This window comes from Neolamprologus multifasciatus, chromosome 11, assembly GCF_963576455.1.
Source record: "Neolamprologus multifasciatus chromosome 11, fNeoMul1.2, whole genome shotgun sequence".
Classification (NCBI taxonomy): domain Eukaryota; kingdom Metazoa; phylum Chordata; class Actinopteri; order Cichliformes; family Cichlidae; genus Neolamprologus; species Neolamprologus multifasciatus.
The window spans coordinates 21,110,784-21,136,749 of record NC_140449.1 but is presented as its reverse complement, the minus strand read 5'-3'; the positions used below and the strand labels follow the sequence as shown (position 1 = coordinate 21,136,749).

Sequence of the window (25,966 nt, the reverse complement as noted above, 5' to 3'; positions counted from 1 at the left end):
ATGGCACTGCATGAAATGAAGCACTTTGTGGTATTATATTTGAGTGCATTTTACCTTTGCTGGTGCCATCAGGCCCTCTCAAGACAGTACACTCATCTATGCTGCCAAAGGGCTCAAACAGCCTTCTGACGTCCTCATCGCTTTGCTGCTTTCCCAGCATGCCCACAAATAACTTCCTGTCCTCTGAGAGGCCAAGGATGTGTGGAGGAAAGGGAAGAAAATGTTATGAATTCAATGTTATATTCCCAATGCTGGCGACATGGCTGGTATAGAGTAAAGACTGTCTTCAGGAAAAGAAAAAAAACAATCTTTTTATGGCAGCTTCATTTATGTCCACCAGGTTGCAGTATTGACCACAGAGACCATAAACCAGGAAAGTGGCATGAAAAGAGTGTGATCTGAATGTGTATGTATGTGTGCATATTTATAAAAAGCAACTTGCCAGGCACCCCGCTGACTACTTTCCATCTCTATCTGATCCAACTTGACACCTACCCTTCTATCTGGCAAACAAGGACATCTGTACACCGTGAGGACCTTTTGGCCAGTCTTCACAACGTCAAAGGTTTATTAAAGGCCTGATTTTACAGTTCTGGTTAGAGTGATTTAGATTTGGATTTTTTTTTTGTCTAAATCTTTGATGGTTACGTTTACAGTAAGGGGAATGCATTATGTCATTATGTCACATAGACAGAAAGACACGAGTGTGTGTATGCAGGAGTACGTGTTTGGTTGTTTAAGCGTATTTCTCACCGCCTCTGCCCTCGCTGTCAGCTGGTTTCACCTGGATTGGCCGATTCATCTGAGGGACAAACAAGCAGGAATACGGATGGTCAACATAAACAAGCCTCTCCTGGACATATTTGTTTTCAAAGACTGACTTCACTTTCAGTAAATATTCTCATTACATTTTAGGTAACATATTTTACTCAAACATTAATTGGTATTTTGTAAATGAGCAGGTATGATATTGAGTCAGGGAAAACATCAGTTTTTGTGGCATGTTTTGAAATCCAGACAAGCATCAAGTGTAATGACAAATCAGACACAAATACTAATATTGTTGTAAAAGTACAGATGAATAGACTGTAGCTGATATTTTTATGTGGCTCCTGTGTGTATCCAAGTGGGATTTTTTTTTAGCAGCAGATAAATGAATGTTAGCAGGTAACAGGTGTGTCTGAACTCTGTCCGAGGCTGGTTGATCCCTGTCAAACGCACACAGTCTTACTACCTATGATTTCTCACTCTCTCTCTCTCTCTCTTTCAGTCTCTCTGTCTCACACATGCATGCAGGAGTACTGAGGAGGATTGAGAAGTGACGAGATTAAGAATGCAGGCCAGCTGATCAGGATTACTGAAGAACTACGGATTAGATGAGGGACAAGAGGAGGTTGAGATACAGCGACGAGGCGGGGGAGGCAAGGGAGAGAGAGAGATTTTGTAGTGGGGTGAAATGACAAGTGTGTAACAGGACCAGGCGCAGTCAGCTAAAAATAAAAGGATGTTGAACGAGAGACCGAAAGAGAGAGACCTGGGGGACCCTGCCTAACTTCAACCGACTGAAAGGGCAGGTGGAAGGCCAAGAGGAACCTGGGGAATGAATGGAAAGGCTGGAAAAAGAAGTAGTACATGAAGAGCGAGACAGAGAGACCGAGTGTGGGAGGATGAAAGCAGAGCTGCCCCTGAGAGGATGATTCAAAAAGAATAGAAAGAGAAATAGGGGATGGAGGGAGGGCGGGATGGAGGGAGGGCGGGAGGGAGGAGCTGGGCGTGATTCAGTCGTGACTTGCTCTATCTTTAAAAAATGTCACGACTACACCAATCCACTGCCATGAATGCTAATGCACGCGTGCAAACACACGTTCTCCATGTCTCCCCCTATTCATTCGCTATTTGGAGAAAGAAACACAGGTCTGACGCACACACACACGTAGAAGCACACATAGGCACAAAAACATACTAAACACACACAGTGCTTAGTCATAGCACTGAGGCAATGAGGCACAGTGTTAATGCCAGGGGAATGGGCTGGGGGAGGAGGAAGAGGAGGGCTGCAGAATGATGGCGGTGAAAAGAGGAAAGCAAGAAGAGAAGCAGGGGGGTGGAAGGAAGGGAGGAGGGCAAAGCCGCAAAGACATAGAAGACAATTCTAGTTTCAAAATAACTTTTAAAAGTTTGAAATAAATAATGCTAAAGAAATCATGTACTTATGTTTCACTGCCAGTCAAAATGTGATATTTCCTTTAAAAAAGGTACTTTATGTCTATGAGGAGTTATTGAAAGATGGGAATAAAAACACAGGAAGAGAAATGGAGGGCAGAGAAAAGGAGGATCAGAGCTGCAGAATGAAGGTGATGAAAAGAAGGAAACAAGAAGAGAAAAAAGAAGGCTGGATCAAAAGGAGGGATGGAGGTAGGAGACGCGGCTAAAGGAGATATGAGCCAGTGAAGAAAGCCAGCAAGAAAACACGCTCATGAAGTACAGTTTCACATTTTGCAAAATAAATTCAAAATGAATTCTAAAACTATTTATTATTAATTATATACTTTTTTGATTGTAAGCAAAAAATAAATCAAAATAGAACAAATAAAGAACATACAGCAAAAAACACAAGGTATTGCTTAAAAAAGGACAGGAATGGATCTCACCAAAAAGCTCTTATCTGTGGGTACATTACTCTAAAAAGTGGAGGAATATAATCTTCATTCATATGCAGAGATTTGCTATGTTTGTTCTTTAACACATTAATAATAATAATAGTAATGAGAAAATTATAATAATAGTATTATATTATTATATATAGGTCTCAGAAAGAATCCATGTATATATTAATACCTCACGGTCAGTCAAAATATGATTTTAAGCTCAATAATATGTAGTTTACATCTATAGTTATTGAAAGACAATGATAAAAACAGAGGAAGAAAAAAAAGATGGGAAGAGACAGCGAGGAGGAGGAGAAGTACGGTGGAAGGAAGCGAGGAAGGGGAGAGAAAGAATGGAGAGAGGTCCCAGTGGGGTGTTAAGGCAATGTAATGAAGCTGGTAATTGAAGAGAGGGCAGAGCAGCGAGAGACTGATCCATACATTTGATTAATCAGCTCTTAGCTGTCACCACAAAGCTATTGATCTAAGACAAGGCCATCACACACACACACACACACACACACAAACATGGGCACACAAGGGGTCTGCAAAGGAAGGAATGATATGTACTTTTAACCCCACACTTTTATCGACTCGAGCTGTCAGCATCGTCATAAACTTATGGAAAATACACATACACTTCCCCCTGACCGTTTTCCATAACCTTGAATCCATCCATCCATCCATCCATCCATCCATCATAATCCTAGCCCTGCTCAGGGTGCTTTTGCTGTCCATCTAAGTTGCCATCCATCTTGTGATACAAACTCATTGATCAGCTCCGTCTTGTCCATTGATTTCGGATTGTGTTGTAGAGCAGGCTGATTGTAGCAGGATCTGCATCCACTGACCCTTTCCCTATCCCTCTAGCCATCCATCACTTCTTCCATTTGTTCATTCATTAGGCCTATTCAAGCTCATCCTTGAAACAGACTGAACAGAAACACCTCCTGATTTCAAACTAAGGCCTTTGAATCAAACCTTATCAAAGCATCTGTGCGAGTGTGCGTGCGTGTGTGTGTGTAAACTTTAATAGAACCATATATAATATGAATCCCACATGATGTACTGCGAAGGATGAGAGGAAGAATCAGAAGAGATGAGGAAAAGCAGCAGGTGAAAGGTGCAGTTGGCCGGCATAAAGACACAATAGCACTGGAAAATTGGCATAGCAACGAGATCGTTGTCATGGCAATCATATGACGGCACACTGGGTAGGTAAACAAGAACTCTGGTTGCCAAGGGCGACTCCTGTGCTCTTTGAGTAAACAAAGAATTTGTGCTGGAGGAGCGTTTGCTGGCTTTAACATCACACATTTTTCCTGCCTTGTAAAATAATAAGAGAAAGATGAGCATTTATCATAAGGGCATAACACATAGAATATCATAAAACCCTCAGAATTGGCTGATTTGTAAAATAACTTCAGTATATTTAATGAAGCCCTACATGAAAACGCTTCAATTTTCATGTAGATGTACAAAGGGGTGGGTCAAAATGTGGTGCTTTTTTTTAAGTCACCTCATTTTTACCAGCATTTTTTAAAGCAGGATAAGTAAAAAAGGAGGTAGCCACATGAATTTTTCAGGGCTGAAATTCACATTTAAGCTCATTCAAAGACAGCATGCAAATCAATTTTACACCCACTCAAAGTGTCCCAAACTAAAACAATCTAGACTGATTTCTTCCCACCTTTGCGCCATCGGTATAGGATATATAACAAAAGCAAAAGTGCCCTTTAATGTCGCTGACAGTGAGCAGCAAAAAACCCCCAAAAAACGGTACCCTGGATGCTTAATCTGTTTTCACAGAAAATCACATCTGTGAGCCACATCTCCACGTGCGATAGGTGGCTTGTCAAAAAAAAAAAAAAAGGTTTCCTGTTTACCTACATTTAAATATGAGGCTCATTTTCTAACTGTGATTTCTTCTGACACAGGTGAATCATGGCTATCATATGCTCCAAACCTCTTTGATGGTTAAGCCTGGTTAAAATAAAAATACCGCTAAAATTAGATTTTGGCTTTTGTATGCAAAGTTATCACATGTAAAAGGTCAGCCTTTTACCTACATTTTCATACCAGACATTTTTTTAAATGTAAATTCTTCTTTCCCCTGTTCAGCGTCCCTCTAACACATCCTCTTATTGTAGCATGATAGAGAGAAAAATGAGCCCTGAGTAAGTGTAAATATATATGAGCAATAAGATGAGAATAATGGAGAGATAAAGGCAGTCTTAATAAGTAAGGGTGAGGGATTGAATCTACATTGTAGTAATTAAAATTCCCTTGAGCCCCAGTGAAAAATTCAAACATAGTATAGCCCCCGCTAGTCATTCACACTGTATTTCTGTCTCCTTTACTCCAGCACTCATGAACAGCCACACGCTCCTTTCGAGTCGAATTATCCTCTAATTACTCACGTTCCAATTAGGGCTTAATTAACAGTAACCATCTGCAAACACGTACAAGGAGCTGGCTTCATACTGGAGCGTGGTTTGATCCGTCCTGCTGCATACTAAGAAGCCCTCCCTGACAGGCAGAGTTTCTATATCTCAGAGGAAAGTGAATTCATATGTGAGGCCACGCATGAGAGTGAGATATGTGATATACGATGGTGTGCGTGTGAGGCACATCCACACACACAAACACACACATGCACAATCATGTACGGCATGCAAACACAGCCCATTTGCATGCTGAGGTGACAACACACACAGACGCACACACATACACTGACACACAGTATCCACTACAGTTTTCCCCCTTCTCAGAGCATCCGCCCTTTGGCACACACCGAAGCAAACACATACTACACACATACTGTTAATCTTACTCCCTGCAGTAATGCAGAGAGGATTGTGCCAGGATTAGGGGATATTAAATCCTTGGATTATCCAATCAAATCGTATTCTCCCCCCCCCCCTCCCCCACCTTCACAAAATCAGTGGAATAAACCATTGCACCGTGTTATGAGGGAAGGGGGTAGTGTGTGCATGTAAATGTGAACGCACAAACACTATTTGGGACATGGATTAAACGACGGCGCTGAATCAATGTTATCATTTTGTTCTTTTGACCCTTTTTTGTCATTAAATCGCAAGAAGAAACAAATGTTATCACAAACAGTAATATAAAACTGATTACAGAGCACAGAATCACAACATTCAATCGCGAGCGTGCGTGCGCATGTGCGTGTGTGTTTGTCCACCCTTCCCCCCTTTCAATCTCTCTCTGGAGCACTCCATCCACACAATTTCAGATGTCTATTTTCCAGAGTGCACAAGAAAGGAAAACTATTTTTACCCCTTCTCCACGATCTAGCATTATTTCTCTCCCTCTTCCTCTCGCCTATCCTCAATTCCCCCTAACTCGCAGCTCCATAATCCCTTCATACCCCGCCTGATGACGTGGCCATCACAGCGTTTTTTTTTTTATCTTTCTTTTTCTTCTTTCTTACCATTACGTCTTACTTTCTTACTCTCTCCATGAATTTTAGTAAACCCATCCTCATCATCAGAAAAAAACTAAGCTAGGCAGCACTGTTTATAACTGTGAATATTGAAAAAATGATTTTAGACTAATCCACATGACTGATTTATACGACTCTACCTTTATTCTGGACTCAACAAAGTTGAGGGCACATTGTAAGTCTGATTAAACAAATTAATTGTAAAATTAATGAGCGAGAGGTAAACAATTGATGGTGATCACGCAGGCATTTTAAGCTAGAATGCAAATTTTGAATTTTAAACACTTTTAAAGAGAGAAGCATCAATAATTGAGTGAGCATAAATTATTTTGCAGTTATTTTGGCTACTTCATTATTTTTTTAAAAATCCATGGTTTCAACATCTAGTGGCCTAATGTTAAAGGCACCAAATAACTACATTTTGTATCTCTCCTGAATCTATCTATTAACAAAAAAAAACACAGAGGATGTGTAGTTATAGAAAAATATGCTAAAAATAATTCAATGATAATGGATAATTTGAGTAAAACAATTCCAATTGTCCAAGAACAAAAGCAATTGTTTTGTTCTTTTCTTCTTTGCTGTTCTTTCATCTTTTGCTCACAGCGGTGCACTTATTTGTCTAAAACACCAAACTTGCTCTCAGAAAAGACTGCGGCAGGTTTAGCTCAGCTAAAGTCAAGATGAAAGGAAGAGCGACGTTGATTACCAAGAGTAGTGAAACCAATTCAGCTGTTTGGAAACCCTTTGGTTTTGAGGAGTCTGAACTACAAAATGCAATTTTCGTTATGTTTCAAAGGTGAAGTTAACTTATTAAGCCATGGTGATCTAAATAGAGACCAACAAATCTTGGAGATAATTGATCTGAAATTCAGGAGCGGAACGACACCCGGAACAGTTCCCTTGCTGTCATAAATCTATAAATGCCACGTCCCCCCCACCCCTCCTCTTTCCACAGATATCAGAGGGCTTAGCCGGGCCCACACGCTGCTCCGGACCCTCACTGAGGCCTTGTAATTCATCTATCATCTTTGCTATTCTTTTTCTTCTTCATAACCTGCTTCCATCGAGGTCTGGACTGATCAAGTGTGGAATTATGGTGATCTGCATATTTGATTTTTGCAAAGATTTGATGCCCTTTGCCCTTCCTGACACATCCCTCCTCATTTTTCCAGACTTGGGACCAACACAAAGCATAGATTGACTTGTGGGCCCCTTTTTTTCATTTACATTCAGTTTTGTGGTCCTTGCTAATGAATTGTGATTCTAATTTTTGTCATAATCAAGCCCTAATTTTAAGTGATATTAAAATACTCCATGCTAACCAAGTTTTCACTTTCCGACAAAGGAAAATCATCAGGACTGTGACAAAAATTCTACTCGCTGTAACAGTCTTAAAATATTTTACTGTTATTCAACAGTAAAAGATGGTCCAAAATGTAAGGAAAACGCATAGACATCAGCTTTGCTTTCACTACATGTGGCCGGTTATGGTTCCATGCATAGCCACCCCGGGGTGTCACATTTAGGATATGGTAAATGCGACACCCTGGCTCACACCTTTCATTCACAGCTGGATGAAGACACTGAAACGCGAGAAACAGATACAGTGAGCGCTGAGGTGGAGCAGCTCGGCAGCACAGCTCCACCCCACCTCGTCTCTCTATCACACCACGTTAGGCTTTGCATCCCTCAGGTTACCTAGCAACCTGGCATCTCAGCTCAGCTCCGTTGCCTGGTAACGGGGGCCTGCAACCACAATACAAGCTCCTGAGCGGCCCATCCCCCTGCTCGCCTCCCTCCTCCCTCTGTCTCTCCCTCATTCTCTTCTTCACACCTGAGAAGTCCGCCCTCCTTCTTCTCCACTCAATACTCTGTGTGGCAGTTAACCCTTCACCAGCCTCTCGGATTAGCAACATATTCTCTTTTCTTTCTCCTTCTCTTTTTCTCTTTATCAGGCTCCATAGTAATGACACCAAACCATCCATAAAGCAGAACTAACTACCCTGTTGATCCCTATAATATTATATGCTGTTTTTGTCAAACCCCAATGAGAACATTCTGCATGCAGCAGTAGAGCACTCACTGAAATTTGATCCTCTGGATTTAGTCCAACATAATCCAACAGCACTATAGCGGATAACTACTAGACCTATGCACTTGGACCTTCTTTCTATTTTAGGGAGTGTAAGTCTTTTGAGAACTGAACGGCTGAATTAAAAAGGCTGCTCAGAGCCATAGAAATTCATGATTGCAAAAATCTCATATTCACTGAGATTACATTCAACACGGAGCCAGCGACACGTTTTTGAATGCTCAGATAGTTACAGCATGAGGCAGGATCCCAGAAAATTAAAGCAAGAAAAACATGCAAATGACTTGTGTGTTCACATAACAGCCTAACAGAACTAAAAACACCACACTGACTGGTGATGATTTAGCTTTTTTGCATGTCACAGGAATAAAATAGATGTATGAAATTGTTTTTTAAAAACTTCTGTTTCTTGAAAAACAATTCATAGTTCACACTTTAAATTTTAAAAGGTATACCGCTTTAGCCTTTTTTCACTTTATCGCTTGTATAACAAATCTCTTTAATTCATATTCTTCTTTTACAACATTTCAAACTTTTTAAAAGAAAAATGAAAGTTGTGTGGAGCCTTTAATAACCCCATAATAGTTTTTCATTTTTAAACATTACAGACTGAGTTTTTATGACTTTAAGAATTTTCATTTATTTCAGTATTTTAAGTGTTTTTGCACAAAATATTTTAAATAGTCTTTTTGAAAGATGTAATAGAAACATGTAATAAAGTAGTAATAAAGGGAAACCATCCAATCCTGACCCAAAAACCTGAAACAAAACTAAGATTTGCTGTTGCTCACACTATTACTATTAATATTTTGTGTTAAAGTGATACTAGCATAGTGTAATGCACATTTTATTCAAATATACTTTTTCTGAGATAACTAACTGTAACTGACTAAATAAATATCATTTTATTGGTACAGGAAACTTGAGTGAAATTACAAAAACAAATTTAAAATGTATTCCTCCATAAAATATGGAGGAATACATAAATAAAATAATAAATAATTCCACTCAGTCATAGTTGTTGCTAAAATAGCAAGGCTGCTTCGGGGTATATAGAGAAAGGATTTTAGTCATTTTGATTAAATAATGTTGATAGAATTTAACATAAGCAGTGTATAACCCTGAAGGTTACATTTCAAGCTAATCCAAACCTATATTTTTCTAAATGTAAAATGTTATAAATTCCCTCTATATTCTTCATTCTTCAGTGAATTTTTTTTTACATGCTGAATAGTCTGTGGAACAACCCTCAACAGGATCACTTTTCATTAAAGCCATAAAAAAGCTTGATAAAAGGTCATTTTAAATTTAATCTCTGGGACATTTTTGAAAGAACAAAAGGTTTCCAGCTTTGAGAAATAAAAAAAAACAGAGCCTTTTTTATATATAAGAATTTAAATGCCCTCCCCACCTTGTATAAATGAATTTATTATACAAAGAACGCACTGCGAGGTGCCTCTAGGCAAAACCACATTTGGACAAACTGTGCTATCAGTGAACAGAAGTAAATATTGGAATAGCTTACCAGTTATAACAAAGGAACATTCTACATGTTCCACAAAGGCTTATAGCAAACCAGAACTGTGATCATATTTAATTTAGTATGATTGTATTGTATGTATTTGTCTTTTGTTTGTATTCTTTGTTTTGTGTCTATATGGTATCTGAATAGTGTGTAGCTTCATATGACGTGGTCCAGGGACTGTATGTAAATGAGTAGTTTACTAAAATGTGGCTTGTTTATATTTATATGAAGGCACAGCTCTATCTCAGGCCTGGCTAAGGCAGGTGACTAAGAAATATCTTATAATCAACAAGTTACTACTGCAGTACTTTTAAAAGTCAGTCAACCAACTAGTATTTCATGGTTGTTGGTTTTTTTTGCACATATACATTTTTGGATTCCCTAAAGAGATTTCAGCTCGAACCAAAGTGAAATCACCAGCATGGTAATAAAATCATTTTTGTTAACTACTTTTGTTAATTGGAATTTAATCTACTCAATCTACAAAGACATTTTTGTCTGACCTCAAATTGTCAGAAACAGCAGAAAAAAGCATAGATTTCTGATAAATAAGGCACAACAGCCTCATTTTCACACCTCATTTACTAACAGCGCGTATCCAAAAATCTGTGTGTAAATCATGTGTATGAACATATCACACACAAATCAGTGTTTTATCAATATTCTCATAGCGGAATTTTTAAGTGCCTTAGACCAGGCTGTCATAGGAAATTAGTTAAGTAATTCAATTCAGTTTTATTTATAAAGCACTAAATCACAACCACGGTCGCTGAACTAAAAGCAAAACCCGAAGCCCAGTTTTCTCTGTCTCCCGTATGAGGCTTGTTGTCCTGTTCCCATTGTCTTCTGTTGTTGAACGCAGCATTATTAAGTGTGGTGATTTACGTTTGTGTAATGTGGTCACATAAAGCTCCAGTATTACCCTGTGGTCAGAGGAAAATGGCCATTATTCAGATACGAAGTTGGAGTGTGGCTAGAGGGGGGACCTCAGAGCGGAGGTCATACCCCAGGTGCAACCAAAGTCCTGTCATCCCCTTGCCCGCCTAATCACATACACACATATTCAGACACACACCAGTGGCCCCCTCTGACAGATGTCTCTGTTTAAATTGACAGAAGTGCGCCCTGACTCCCTCCCACTCCTCCACCACCCAGAAAAAGCCCTTTCTTCTGCACACCACCCGCCTGCCCCTTCCTCCATGCTCATTATGGGAAACTTTTGTCTTGTTTCCTCCTTCTCTCTAACCCGAACTCCTCTACTCCTCCCCTGTCTCACCCTTCCCCCCTCCCCGTCTATACACTCCTATTCATGCCAAACCTCTTCACGGCCCTCCTCCACTCCGCTTAACCTCCCCTTTCATTCACACAAATTCACACATTCATTCACCCCCCCGGCATGGTCCTGTTCTATACGTCCGCCTCAGTATAGACACATAAATATTACATGCTGAGACACCATGTCTGGATTGCAAGCTGTAGCTTTGAGAAAGACAGTCTCACATGGACATGGACAAAATAAAAGATGCCAACTCATGCCAAAGCATGCCATGCCATGAAAATCTATGCAAGACAGTTAGGAACAGTAAATTAATTCAAGTTAAAAAAAAAAAAGGGGTGATCACTGATGAAAGCCCTGTCCAAGAACAAATGCTGAGATCTGCTAAGGTCACTGCATTTAAGTGATCCTCGCATACTCTGATTTCTGACAATTGTTTTCTACTCTGAAATGCATTTTTTTTATTCAAATGGGAAAGATAATCCTCTTGTAAGCTTACAATAATCAGTCAAATGTATTTCCAGTTTCTATCTGCATTAACGTGGAACATCTATCTTATTTTGTAAAGGTTTCTGCTCACTAAAGAGGTTTTGGCCTTCCCCCCAAGCAAAGTATTTTTTTAAGTGGAGGGAATTTACTCAAGTATAAATGTATTATGCCTGCAAACCTGAATTGGATGAGTGGAAGAAAACCGATGGAAGGATGGATAAATATATTTTTCAATATGCACCTTTAATATATTGCCTTGACACATCATGCTTACTTGGAAAAAGGCAGGAAAAAACAGTTCTCTATTTTAAATATGAGGATTTTAGAGTCAGTGGGCAGTTTACAATAAGCCAATGTGTGAACCCAAGATTTAAATAGCTACAAAAAAGCTGTGCTTGTGCAAGTTTTGAAGCAAACTTTACAAAATTACAACTCAGGTCTTTTCATTCAGTGAATGCAAACACAAGGCTGTGCTAAAGCTGTCTGGCTTTACAAAGCAGATGGTGTGTGATATGGACTCAACTTTACTGCTACTTTAGAGTTCAGCATCTGAGAGACACACGGCCTGGTAATCATCCATCCACACAAACATAACTTTACAAACAGGCCAACACATGAAGGTCCTTCTGTGTTTATTTTGTTCAGGTAGTACTCTTATGAGGACCGAAATCTGTTTATACTGGTAAATCACAGAAAGCAGCCTCTACAGCCATGTGCCAGTGATTTTCATTAGCAGAGCCTAAGATTAGAACATTTATTGCTTATGGTTGTGTGGTTTTATTTTAGGTTTTATTTCTTTTTTATGATGACATTAAAGTCTGTATGTAAGCTCATAGGCAAAAATAATACTAATAATAACAATACTGTGACATAAAACAAAACCACCAGAATCTTAAAAACGACCATACATATTTCATACCACCCAGCACAAGCTTAAGGTTAAGGTAAGTCTCTAGGAAATGAATGTAAGTCATTATAATGTCCTCTGGAGTCATGTATAAACAACAGTGTGTGTTGGAGTATGTGTGCATGTGTGTGTATATGTGTTAGGTCTTAAAGAGGCAGGCGCTCTCCAGGGTCAGGTTTTTATTAGGCTATGATTAGATTCTGCCTCATTTTTGTTGTGAAATATGAGGCAGGCACTTTTTCTCTCCCCATGTTTCATGCAAAAATGTACCCACATGCACACTTACAAACACACACACATGCATGCACAGAGCAAAGACTTTTGTTTTAAACAAACAAGCCAAATCCCTCCCCTCACAAACACCCTTCTGCTCTGCATATCCCCTCTGCATCACTCTCTCCAGCTCCTCCTCTTTTTGTCTACTTCTTGTACACACACACACACACACACACACACACACACACAATTTTACACCTGTCCCTCTACTCCCTTCCCATCCCACACACGGCGAGGATAAAAATAGAGAAACAGCACGAGGGAGGGGGTAAGCGATACACATCACAAACCCCATCAGGAGGGGAGAGATAGAGGGAGAGGAGGGAGAGACAGAGAGGAAATATAGAAAGAGAGAGAGAAACTGAGAAAGAGAGAGATTTGGGGTCTGTTCTAAATTGAAAGTGCAGCAGTAAGCAGTGAAGGGGAATAGTAAACAGTGCTGCTGACCACATAAATATGCTAAATTAGCCTACAAAGTCGCCCTAGTGGATAATTGCTCATCATAGCTTTGCCCCACAGGGAGGCTGTCTGCCAAGCATCTTAGATTCCACATGGAAACACACACAGGACGTACACAACATGGACACATTCTAAGTGGATCTGATAAACATCAACTAAAAGTAGTGGTTGATGTATACCTGAAGAGATCGCATCTATCTTCCCAGGCACATAACACTACTGACATACTTAAAGGGAAAAGCGATTATTTATGGTGATATTTCCAATGTTGGTTCTTTTTCTTGGGCTGCCCTTAAAAGAATGAAGTGACACTAATTATAAAGAAGAGGCTGCTGTTTCTGCACCGTCTAACCATCTGTGTGTGATCTCATCAATACTATACATACACAGGATGTCGTGGAATTCAGTTCAGTTTCCACGGTTTTGATTTTTGATTTGACTTAATAAAATGCTTAGCAGCTATAGACGTGTTTCCGGGATCAAGCCTTAACCCTGAAAATTCTGTAGTTAAATTTACACCATCAAACAGCTTATTGCTTATAACCCTGCCAGTGTCATTATGACTGACACCTGACAAACCATATGTTTTTGTTCTGTATTTCTCCACAACATGAGTTTAGGGGTGCCAGCGAGAGCTTAGACCTCACAGAATTAGTAAAATCCCAACACTTTTCCAAGATCCAACATTAACTCTAAAACAACCCGCGATGCACCGGTGCATCGTGCTGTTCACATCAGTTCTCTGTTGTTCTGTTTTCCAGCTCATGCATGATGCAGCAGCACAGTTTGTTAGTGTGAGACCTAATGTGGGGAATGGGGGAAAGAAACAGCAAAGCGTTGAGAGTTTGGAGGGATTTCACGCTGCTACACTAACAGATTTTCTTTGTGTGTTTGAAGAAGTTTTTTTCTTTTACTTCACTGCTAACTTTGATGAAGTGAGTCAACATTTACAGTCTTGGACTGTTCTTTTGTTGAGAAAAGTATAGCCTGATGTTATTTTATGAATAAAGGAAGGATTCCTAGTCTCTTCCTCACAGTGAGGATTACAGCTTATTAATTTAAGGCTGGTATCGGATCAGTGCTCATTATCAGTAGAAACCGAAAGCCAAGGTAACTGTGTCATATCAGAAATGAAAAAAGCTGGATCAGTGCTCAGTGTCAGACTAAATGTATTTAATCAATATCACCACTACAAACTTTTATTCTTTTTTTAATAAATGCACCAATCCTCTGTAGTATCTCTTTAGTTAAGTACTGGTGGTGCTTCTTCTGGCTTTATAATAATTAATTAGACATTCAGTGTGTCACAGAAAGTACATTGTGTGTGTGTGTGTGTGTGTGTGTGTGTGTGTGTGTGTGTGTGTGTGAGAGAGAGAGAGAGAGAGAGAGAGAGAGAGAGAGAGAGAGCTTCAGTTTGGCGCTAATCAAAAAACAGGGAGCAGAGTGTTGCCTTGAGAGCAGTGAAGCATGACAACACACACCTGGTAAGCTGCTTATCACACTTTAATTTCACCTACATTGAGATCTGCGGATGTCGGCGTGACCAAACAGATGTGTGTGTGTGTGTGTGCACAAGCGGGTAGACGTATGTGTGTGTACAAACAGTTGTGTTTGAAGTAGCACAAAGATGAAGGGAGCGATAAACACAAAGAGAAGAGAGCGTGCAGATTAAATGGAGAGAGAGATATCGACAACAAAGAACAAAAGAAGCAGATAAGGGGAGAGATATGGGAGGAAATACAGCAGCAGTAGGGCTGCAGAGAGATAGAGCGATAGATGGAGAGCAGAGGGAGATACGAGGTTAAAATCTAGCCAGGCTGGGAGGGAAGTGTGGCCTGATGAACAGCGACAGAGGGAGGGAGAGATGCATGGGGGATTAGGATGAAACAAGGATAGTTTTGTATGAATGATTACTCTAAATTTGATGTTTGCATGAGCACGAGCGTGCCTGTGTGTATGACAGTGTCTTTTACCGGTGTACGTGTACACAAACTATGACTGAGCTGTGTGTCTGTTAGTGTCTCCAATGAATGTACAAGAAATACAAGCTTTTTGACTTACATACAAAACTGTCAAAAATGAAAGAAAAGATGTTAGAAAAAAATTATATAACCAGGCAACAAATCAACACGTCAAACTAATTATACTGTAGAAATATTCTGACTGCAGGCATAATTATTATTAAGGAGAGAAGAATATGTATCCAAAATGTCGCCTGTGTATTGTGCTAGATTGCAGTGGTCCACACACTCTTTGGGGATGACATGTCCTTCTAATGGTTATCCTGGATTTGTTCACTGGAAGCTGAGCCTTCACCTCTGACCTCAGACACATGGTATCACCCAAGTGCTACAATCTCTCTGAAATAACAAGACCCACACTAGCTGCAAAGCCAGCCAACAGTGTATTTCTGTGGATCATCAAAGCTTTTAACTTAAATAAATCCATGAAATATATGTACTGAGGTTTTGTCTTACTATCGTATGAATTCATTTCAGCTATTCTACTTTATTTAAGCTACTTTGTGATGTTTTGTGGAATTTATTTGGCTGCTTTGATAGAATAATTTCTCGGCTGTTGATTTTATATATTTTATCCTTTAAAATCGAGCATCTACTACAGTATGGCTCTTTTTGCAGAGGTAAAAGTGGTTCCTTGAATGAGACACCTTTAATAAGATATCTACAAAATAAGACCAGGAATATATCTGTCGGGGCAGGCTTTTACGACACTAAATATATATATTATTTGCATTTGGGAATAATGAGGAAACCCCTGCATTCACATATGAATTTAATCTTCATGTGAAAACAAATGCTAATATGTGGCGGATAAACATAAGCTCTTTCACATGGATGTATCCCAGAGGGTGTATTAGATGCACCACATCTAATACACCAAAACATCTGTGTGCTACAGCAGGACTTTACTAGTGGTTCTACTGTTAGATTTCTGCTACTGTGACAAATATCATGTACTATCTTGCTCCCTCCCTCTCGCTCTCTTCTTGTCAAGCTCCCTCGTCGCTTCTCATTCCCTCTGTGTCCAAATTAAACACAAGGCGCAGGACACTCTGATAAGGCCATCTGTTCGTATCTCCCTCTCTCAATCCCTCTGCACTTTTTCTTCTTATTCCGTCTGACAGCCTATCGCCCCTTGCTGAAACTATAGAGCACACCTCTATGCATTTCTCTTCTTCTTTTCATTTCTCTACTGGCTGATCAGACCATTAAATCCCATCGGTGAGTGGCAGGCAGGAGCAGTAACACTCTGTAGCGTTGGACTTGTCATCGAACGTTTAATTGCTAGGCCGTGGGTGTAAAAGCAACACATCAGAGTGTGTGATGCTACAGTTCAATTAAAGTTGCATGAGGTGCCTGACGTTCCTCCGCCGCCTGCAGTTTAGAGTGATCCCGAGATTCGCACGCATACACACATATACACACAGACCTCAGCCCTCGTGCCTCACAGGGAGCTCAGAATCTGACTATGAAAATGAGTTTGTGATAAACTCATCACAAAGCTTAACAAATAGAGCCGGCAAAGAAGAAGAGTAGGGGAGGGGGGACGATGAGATTGGGGAGGGGGGGGGGGGAACGGTCAAAGGGGTCAACTAATCAAGAGGAGGGGAAATGAGACGAGGGGTAGAGGAACTGCGAGGGGGAGGGTGGAGGAGGGAGATGGCGCGCGCGTGAGAGAAGGAGGACTTAGAAGGGTTACCATTAATGACTGTGAAATGAGAATCCGAGAAGGAAGCGCTAGTGTGCAGTGAGAGAAAAAAATGAGTAAAAGACAGCAGGGAGGGAAAAGGAGGGATGAGAGAGGAATACCATGAAATGAAAGGGTTCAGGCTAGTGTAATATTCTACTGCTGTAGAGAAACTGGAAGACGTCAGGAGGAGGAGTTGAACACAGGACAGAGGGGATTTGAGAGTGGGGGGGGGGGGGTGCGGAGATGAAATTGAATGAGAGAGAAAGCATATGGCAGGTCTGGGGAAATAAAAGGAAGAATACGGAAGAGATGAAAAAGCATTTCTTAGGGAGAGAAAAGAATGGGACAAAGAGAGGATGTGTGAAAGAGAGTGAAAAATCTTCTTAAGTCGTTTCTAAATCCCGTCAAAGAAGTCAATATAGGCAAGGGAACGGAGACGGGGGAGAAGGGAGACATGCGCAACACAGTCTCACGGCAGTTCCCGAAACAGTCACAAGCTCTACTCTATTAACTTGCGTTTCTGTAAACGAATTTTCCAGCTTTTCTGTGGTCCTGTACTCAGATTTCCTGTCCTTACATTTATGTCCCTGCACACGATTTTTGTTCCGCTATTCTCGGATTTACTGATTTATGTTCGAGTACAAAAAGTTCAGATTTTCCACTTTTAAAAGTAAAAAAAAAATTTCACCGGTCACACCAGAAACGTTGTTTTCCATCTTACATGTGACCGATTTTTAATCATTTGTCTTATTTTTTAAGATGTTATCCATTTAAAATACAATAGCTTATGGTACTAAAAACAGCCTGGTTAGGTTTAGTGATTTAAACTGTGACGCGCCAGCCAGAGATTTTCAGAGTTTCAGAGATAATGGGAGAAATAATCGCTGGAAGGTAAAGTGGCCGGATCCCAAATTGTTACTTTCAAGGAGACAGAAACGATAGCCAGTTCTGCCGTTGATTGACGTGTGACAGAGTCATAAATATGTAGGCAATGGAGCCTTTAATGTTCTTAGTAACCAAACACCACTTACAAAGAAATGCACAACTAGCGAATTGGATATTTAAACTACTGGGATAGGTTTGGAAAAATGGAAAATTTTCTTGGTTTTCACACAACACATATACTTAGCACCAAAATACAATAGTTTCAAAGTCGTGCTGACAACAATATTTGTGTCCATGATCAGGAACAAACAGATTTTTCACAGTTTGGCACGAGACCGGGTTGACACACAGGTTTCAGTGGTTAGTGAAATGTGATAGCAGAGCTAAACCTTAGCTGCTCTATACAAAGTTACCAAAGTCAAGCATCAAAGTATAGAATTAAATGGAGACATTTAATTTAATTTAGTTAATCGCTTTAATATGTTATCATTCGTTAGCTGTAGTCACCAAACCAGTGTCATGGCTCTGGATATTTGTTAAATATGACTGAGCTGTGCTTCTTGTTTTGATTTCATTATTGTATTAGCATTGGAGACAATTTTGATTCATTTATTTTAACTGGGCTTTGGTTCCTCTTTTGAGATTAATACATGTCTGTTCGTGTGTTTTTAGTTTAGGTAGTGTTTCTTCATTTTCTCTCTCTCTGTTCTATGTCTTGATGACTTTTTCCTCCTGTGCTTTCCTGTCTCTGTCTTTTTGTTTAGTACCCTTTCATACTCAGTCCTATTTGTCTTTTGTTTATCATTTTGCTCTGAATGCTAATTTTGTGTCTTGTACTAGTTTTACTTTGTGGTCTTTTCCTCCCTAGATCACCTGCCCCACCCTAACCGTCCTCATCCATCGTTGACCGTTTTCATCTGTGTATATTTGTGTAGTCCTGTCTTCCCCTTCTTGTTTCCATATTCTCTTGATTGATTCCCAGGCTCTTTGAGTTAATTTTTTTGAATTTGTGTGTCACTTCCCTTTTAGGGCTTTTTATCTCAACCAAACTAAAGACTCGACTTTTGTTACTTCCCTCTACTTCAGTGGCTGCACTTTGGTCCTCATTCCAACCCCAAACGACATCCAGAGTGATTAATGGGGCTGCTGATGGAAATATTTGTGAGTGCTTCAACTAAAGGGAAGTGTTGATGACAAACTGTGTCAGCCCCTCATTTACTGCTATTCATGAACCAATTCACTGAGCTCAGACATGCTAAAATTCTTGCAAGTGCTTCATTATGAACACTTCTGGCTCAAATTAGACAGAATAAGTGATCCAACCGGAAACCAAGACACACCAAATGCAGAAAAGTTATGCTTTTCATGAAGAGTCCAGGCCTATATCAACCCACGAATGCCACACCCTTGTTTCAGCACCAGCCTTTCTCAGGGGAGTGGTGCTCCTGATTGTTACATGCTGACTCTTTAGTAAATCTTTGCAGCTAATGAGTATCCGCCCTGCAAATGTTTCCTCTGTGTGTCCAGAATATCTATCACAATTTATCTGGAAATTTGCAGCAATTATGTTCTTGTAAGTCAGCCGTATAGATGATTTCCCTTTTGCGCTTAGAGACATCACAGAGGAATGTAGAGAAACTAAGAATGAGTTAAAGGACAAAGGGCAGTGCACACAAGAAAAGGGAGACACAGCAGACAGCAGAAAGGTGATTATGAAAAAAGGTCAGGCTTCTTAGCAGTCTCTAATTGGATTACTGTCACTATAGTGTGTTTGTATAGGTGACTGCGAATGTGTGACTGCATAGAGGTTCAAAAAAAGCATGCATGACTGCAATATGTATGCAGAGATTTCATGCTTGTTTGTGTCACAACACTTCCCTTCCCCCAACGCCTTTTCCTCACGCTCTTTTTCCACATTTGTTTTTCACACAGATCTTATCAACACTCTGGCTCAGGAAGAAGGTGCATGAAGTGAAATTCTGATCATTAGCAAGTCAACGAACAGAGAATTTGAGAGAGTGCTAGCGCCTCAGAGATGGTAGAAGCACACTTACTATTCTGTTATAAATGGTGGAAAATGGGAGTCGGATAAAACTGGGAAAATGTCATTTCGATTAAACGCTTCGTATTTTAGCCGCACAGTGTGCAAAAATACAAAATGCTCCAAAACGCATACTGTAATATCTGTTTTTAACTGCAGTGGAAATCAGGTCAGAGAGGGAAGAAAAAGAGAGAGAGAGCGGGAGTGACAGAGAGGTAGAGCCTGCGAGACAGACACCGCTCTCGCAGTTTCCCATCCATAATGAACACCGTCCTACCCCGGCCCCGGTGCAGCGCACAATCCCTCACTGGAGCGACCGGAGGGAGACTGGGATGAGACAAAGGGGAATGGCCACATTAATTACATACACTCTCTAGGCGGGAGCTATCACCGGAGGCTAACGCAGGGGCCGACAGAGAGATGGAGCGACAGAGAAAGATAGAGAAATGGAGATGATGATGCTTACGGAGTACCCTATGTGTCTCCAGCGAGAGGGAGTGTTTGTCCTTAGCAGCAAGACGCCTGCCGGCTGCTGAGTTATGTCAGTGTTACTAATGGGAGCTGAACCTCCAATTGCACAGACGCACACTGATGCGAGGCCACTTGTGTGTGTGTGTGGATAAAATGGATGGAGTCTGTATGTTTGCTACAACAGGAATGTACATGGAAGCTTGTGTGTATTGTTACATAAGTGTTAAGTGTGATTTATCTGGGGATGTTTGTGTGTGTGTATTTATGTCTGTTGATGTGCACTTACCCCTGGTAGTGTTTTCTGCTCATGAAGAGCGCTCTGGGCTTTCAGCGCAGACTCTCTCGCACAGTACGTCAGAAACGCACATCCTGTCAGACAGAAAGAGGCAGAGAACGAGAAAGAGAGAGGGAGAGAGTAATGGTAGAAAAGGTCAGGGTACGGCTCTAATATTTGTCATCCTCTATCTCTGTCTTTGTCAGCCGGGTCTCAGAGCAAAACGTGAAATAGTCACAAAAAAAAGTAATGTATTTGTTCATGTTCACGGACACAAATTGTCATTGTTTTTCAAGACAGTTGGCACAACTTTGAAGGTAATGTTTTTTTAATAGGAAGTATATTTCATGTCTGCAGCCCCGAGTCTGGACCGAGGCTGTGTCACCCTGGCAACCAAGACAACAGGGCGATGTGATGCACTTTAACCCAAACCTTGATCTTTCTCTAAACATAATCAATTTGGTTTTTAAAGACAATTAATGATGTATGACACAAATTAACTGTAAATATCTGTCTCGTTTCTGACTCTAACTGTGATCTGGTATAAGCGGGGAAATGATTCCCTCTGCCACAAACCCTTTCAGTCTCCGAATGTGGACAAATCACTACACACGACACCAAACAGATTAAAAACAAAAATGTGTGCAAGACATGAAGAAATGAAACATTGGTGTCCAGGAACATGAATAAATACATTAAGGATTATGACTACTTCACCACTGCCTTGAGACTGTATTGTTATATTGCACCCCCCCACACACACAAACATACACACACACACTCTCCATCATCATCCATTTAAATCTTTTAAATGTTGTCTTTTCTAATACCTTTCCTGATTACTTGTCATCATATATTCTGGATATATACGCGTGAAGATTAAAATATAGATATATAATCATGCATTGTACGGTAACTATGCTCCCTGATGATGTTACTCTAGAGCAGAAGAGGACACTCCACGGCACGGCACATCTCAGTACGGCACGCCACGAGTCAGCACACATGACAGCACCACAGACGTGTGCGTGGGGCTAACAAGGCCTTGCAGGCTTGCCACTGTCAGGTTCTTGCCCTATACCAACCACTATGCATGCCTCACGATCACTCCAGATACACTCCCTCTGTTTTCCTACGTGTTGTACCTGTGTCTGTGTGTGTGAGGGAAGGGTGGGTAGTAGAGCTGGCTGCCCAGAGCTGTTTACTACACCTGTCACCAGCACTAAGACAACAAGATTAGCAGCAGGTTAGCATCCCAGTGACATCTCAGACAGGCTCATGTAGATTCAGATTAGAGAAATGAAGTTAACATTCACGGAGTGCGCATCTCGGGATTTAATGGTGCCATGAGATTAAAAACAAAAAGAAAAAAGAAATACAAAGAATGATAAGACACACACCTGACATGGCACTCGGATCAGTACATGGCACACACACACATAGACACACATGCATCTTATGGTCCATCTCATTGCTTTTAAGAGCGGCTTACTGTGGCTGTGGGGATTCTCAAAACAACAGATTCTTTCCCTTGTGTCACCCTGGCTTACAGCGCCATTACACTGATTGGAGCATACAGTCTAATCTGGCTCATAACACAAAGGACCCCAGGTCAGTGTGTGTGTGTGTGTGTGTGTACATGTGTGTGCTTGAATGGGTATTGCTACAGTAGAAAGTTATTTTTCATTCATAGCATCTATCAGGAGATCCTTATTTCCACTCTTTATCATATATTATAAAACTTTTTATCACATTCTTTTTCCGCCTGTGGAGCACAAGCTTTACAAATCGGAGTAAATTTTTAAATACATTAGGCACCCGATTGTTTTATGAAGCATGCTGCTGCAAAACAGCGAGTTCGCTCGCAGTGTACGGGCAGTAACCGAGTTTGCTTGCTCGTCTTCGGGATCTCATGCCTCAACTCAAAATGAAGACACGAAGGCGCTGTGACACTTTCCATGGATACACGTGACATACACGTAGAAATATTTTCACTCATCTATCTGCCTCTGTGTCGCACATCTATCAAGCACCGGAGGCATCTTTTTAACTCTAGGTTACGAAGGCAGATCCTACCTTTGTGCATGCCAGTGTATTTGTCCTTAATCACAGTTAGCTCATAGATCTTGCCGAACTGCTCAAAGATAGGCTTGAGGTCCTTCTCCTCCAGATTACGGGGAATCTGCCCCACAAACAACTTGATGGCATCAGCCTCCTTCATCGGGACAAAGTGGAGAGGATGACTGGGTACTGCAAAGCTCAGGGGCAAACAGATCGGGAGCAGCTATCCCTGGAGAGGAGCGACTGATGCTGGAGGAGTCTTTGGGACATAGCCAGAAACATGGAGAGGAAAAGAAAACAATTGAAAAATAACTATTATTATCCTTAGAATATTTATTTATATAATAATAATTCATTTTCACAGATTTATATTACAGTAGGATACTTTCCTTGGTTATTTTACCCTATAAAACATTTATCACATGTGTTATAGTATTAGCCAAATTGCAATTGTAATGTTGTAAAAAGATGATAAATTCCCAATCAAATGTCTTCATGAATATATTTAATAATAAAATACATGCATCCATTACGTTAAAGAAAAAGAAACTATAGATTATTTGTGTATTTAGTGCCCACGCTGATGACAAAGGGCTCCAGTTGCTTCCGGTAAAACAATTATGCAAATGTTAATTAGCCAATCAAAAAACAATAATAGCACTTTTCGCTCCAATTAAAAATATATGAAAAGAAAATATGTATGCAGATGCGTTACCTTTCCGTGGATAAACGGCGTTCAGGATCCCCTACACATAAAAAAGAAGAGGAAACAATGTTACTGGGGGATAAAACATTGCAATAGAGCGGTTTCTTTGTTTAGCCAGCTGTAGGTTACAGCATACACACGGATGTCATGGGGCTCCCTTGCTCTTTGTCCGATCACCCCCCCTCCTCCTCCTCCTCAATGTACACACACACACACACACGCACATATATATATTTATATATATATAATACTCTCGTCATAACAAAACAAGACATGGGAATATACAGGCTGCACACATCAAAGCTCTTACCGTTTGTACTGTACGGCCGTGCAGAGTGTTTCCTGAGCAGATCAGAAATTAAAGAGGGATGCTCAGTCGGGTTGTTGTCCTCACACCGCGCTCTATCTCTCCGTGCGGTCCGCCTTCTTCCCCTCTCTGGATGCTCCCCGCTCTTTGTGCCTGCCGTGCTGTGTGTGTGTTTGTGTTTATCCTCCTCCTCTTTCCTCGGTGTGTAATACTATAGCTTGTGTTTTTACAAAAAAAATAAATAAATAAAAAGAATCCACAAAAATCCCGGTGTTCCCGGTCTTCGGGTGTGGAAGTGACGGAGAAGAAGTCCTGGCGGCAGGTGAGCTCGAACACCACCGCTTTCTGCACTTAGTCCCAACCTCTCAGGGTTTAAAAATCCAGAGTTATCACTTTCACCACTCTCAAGTCCTGTTATATTATAACAAAGTGATAATGGACAAAGCAGCTTCTAAAATTTTGCTAGCTTAAAACTGTTGAAACTTGATCGGTCACTCGTAACGGGATCTTTCAGCCTTGTCGTTATTGTTCTAACCGTTAATGGGGAGCTGCTCTTACTATTTTCTGTTTCTTGTAGCGACCGGCCCGTCCGACGGTTCTATGGCTTTTAACGTCCTAAAGCTACCGGTGTCTCTCTACTCTCGGTCTCCCCCTCCCCCTCCTATCTCCAAAGCGGTTGCTAGCGCGTGACGTCAGCCGCGGGGACCGTCAATAACAGTCCTCTCGTACGCACACGAAAAATAAAAATATAAATCCAGATTAAACGTCTCGGTGATCTTTTCAAGCTTTACGTAATAACTTGTGGATGTGTGTTCAGTATTTAAAACAAAAATATTTTTTTAGCATTTTTAGCGCCGTGTTATCTTAGCGGCTAGTTCCGGGTGACCGCTTTAAAGACGATGCCTAGCCAACTCTGTGCGCGGAGCCGCCTATTGTTCTCGCCGCGAGCCCTGGCCTTGGTGCTGAAACGATGCTTCTTGACGTGAAGCCGAAGCGCGCCGCCGTCGTCGAGCACGCAGTCACGACTACTACAGCTGTTCACGCCCGAGCCCGAAATTCACGCTCACACCCACACATAGTGAAATGTGTGACAGAGGGAAGAGAGATAGCTCGAGGTTGGAGTTGGCCTACTTTACAGCCTGTATTTTGGAAAACCGGCAGACACTGGGCTATTTAACTGTGACATCCCCCAAAACCCCAAACTTCCAGAGTTATCGATAACAGCACGCTCCTTTTTCACATCTTTGAATTGAAAGACAGTGTGCATGCCCGGACCCTTTAAAGGAGAGAGAGATTGAGGGAACAGAGTCATAAGGTTCATGGTAATTTACTCCCAAAGGTCACCATCTGCCTGTCTTGCATCGTGCCCTCTGTGAGCCACATTCATCCAACATATATACCCCGCCCACGCAGGCTTGCATGAAAACCCCGGTGTAAAGGGCTGTGGCCCTCTGGAACTCATAGGTCTTCCTTGCAAAAAGAAAAAGAATGGGAAGAAGCGAGTACATCCTGATTTTGAATGCTCTACCTTGCACTTGTTTGAAAACTGCTCCAAACGGTTCCAGTACCACTGGATTGGAAAATCTTTAGCTATGTTGGAGGACACAGAGAACACTTCCCCCCTAAGTTAGTGGGAACTGGGGGCATGGTCAATCTGAGGGAGTTTACATTCCACAATTTAAAACATACAATCACCAGCCAGTTTGTTAGGTACACCCGTTCCACTGTTGGTTAACACAAATATTTAATCAGCATCTACATGGCAGCGACTAAATACCTTTTTTGGCTTGTAGTGAACATTTTAGTTAGTCAAATTGAAATGGCTACTACAGAAGAGCACAGTGGATGCTCTTGTCAGTGAAGAACAGGAAACTGAGGCTACAATTCACACGGAAAACTTGACAAGAGGAGACTAGGAAAATGTTGCCTTCTCTGATCAGTCTTGGTTTCTGTTGTGACATTTGGATGGCAAGGTGAGAATTTGACATAAACAACATAAAAGCATGGATTCATCATGCCAGTTCAGACTACTGGTTGTGGTGTAATGGCATGGAGAATATTTTCATGGCACATTTTAGGTACTTTGGTACCAACTGAGCATCATTTAAATGCCACAGCCTGCCTGCTGTTGTGTCCGTCCCTTAATTACCACAATGTAGCCACCTTCTGACTTATGCTTCCAGCAAGATAACACGCCATGTCACAAAACTCAGATCATCTCAAACCGTTTTTTTTGAACATGACAGTTAGTTTCACTAAAATTTCCTCCACAGTCACCAATCTCAATCCAATAGAGTATCTTTAAGATGAGGTCGAATGGGAGATTCACATTATGGATGTGCGGCCAACAAATCTGCAGCGTGTAT

The 25,966-nt window shown here is 40.9% G+C and overlaps 1 protein-coding gene across 4 annotated transcripts in view; it reads right to left on the bottom strand.

Moving 5' to 3' along the window:
* Positions 1-24,260, bottom strand: part of celf3b (cugbp, Elav-like family member 3b) — a 31,587-nt gene extending 7,327 nt beyond the window's left edge. For 3 of the 4 annotated variants that reach the window (XM_085177991.1, XM_085177993.1, XM_085177992.1), the window contains exons 1-6: positions 23,604-24,260; positions 23,303-23,333; positions 22,603-22,846; positions 20,539-20,621; positions 754-802; positions 55-183 (exon numbers count right to left, since the gene is read on the bottom strand). In XM_085177991.1, the coding sequence (XP_085034117.1) occupies positions 55-183; positions 754-802; positions 20,539-20,621; positions 22,603-22,747 (406 nt within the window). In that variant the 5' untranslated portion in view covers positions 22,748-22,846; positions 23,303-23,333; positions 23,604-24,260. Of the gene's footprint in view, positions 1-54; positions 184-753; positions 803-20,538; positions 20,622-21,671; positions 21,749-22,602; positions 22,847-23,302; positions 23,334-23,603 lie in introns of those variants that run through there. The other variant, XM_085177994.1, reaches the window with a different exon arrangement.
* Positions 24,261-25,966: the final 1,706 nt, after the last annotated feature.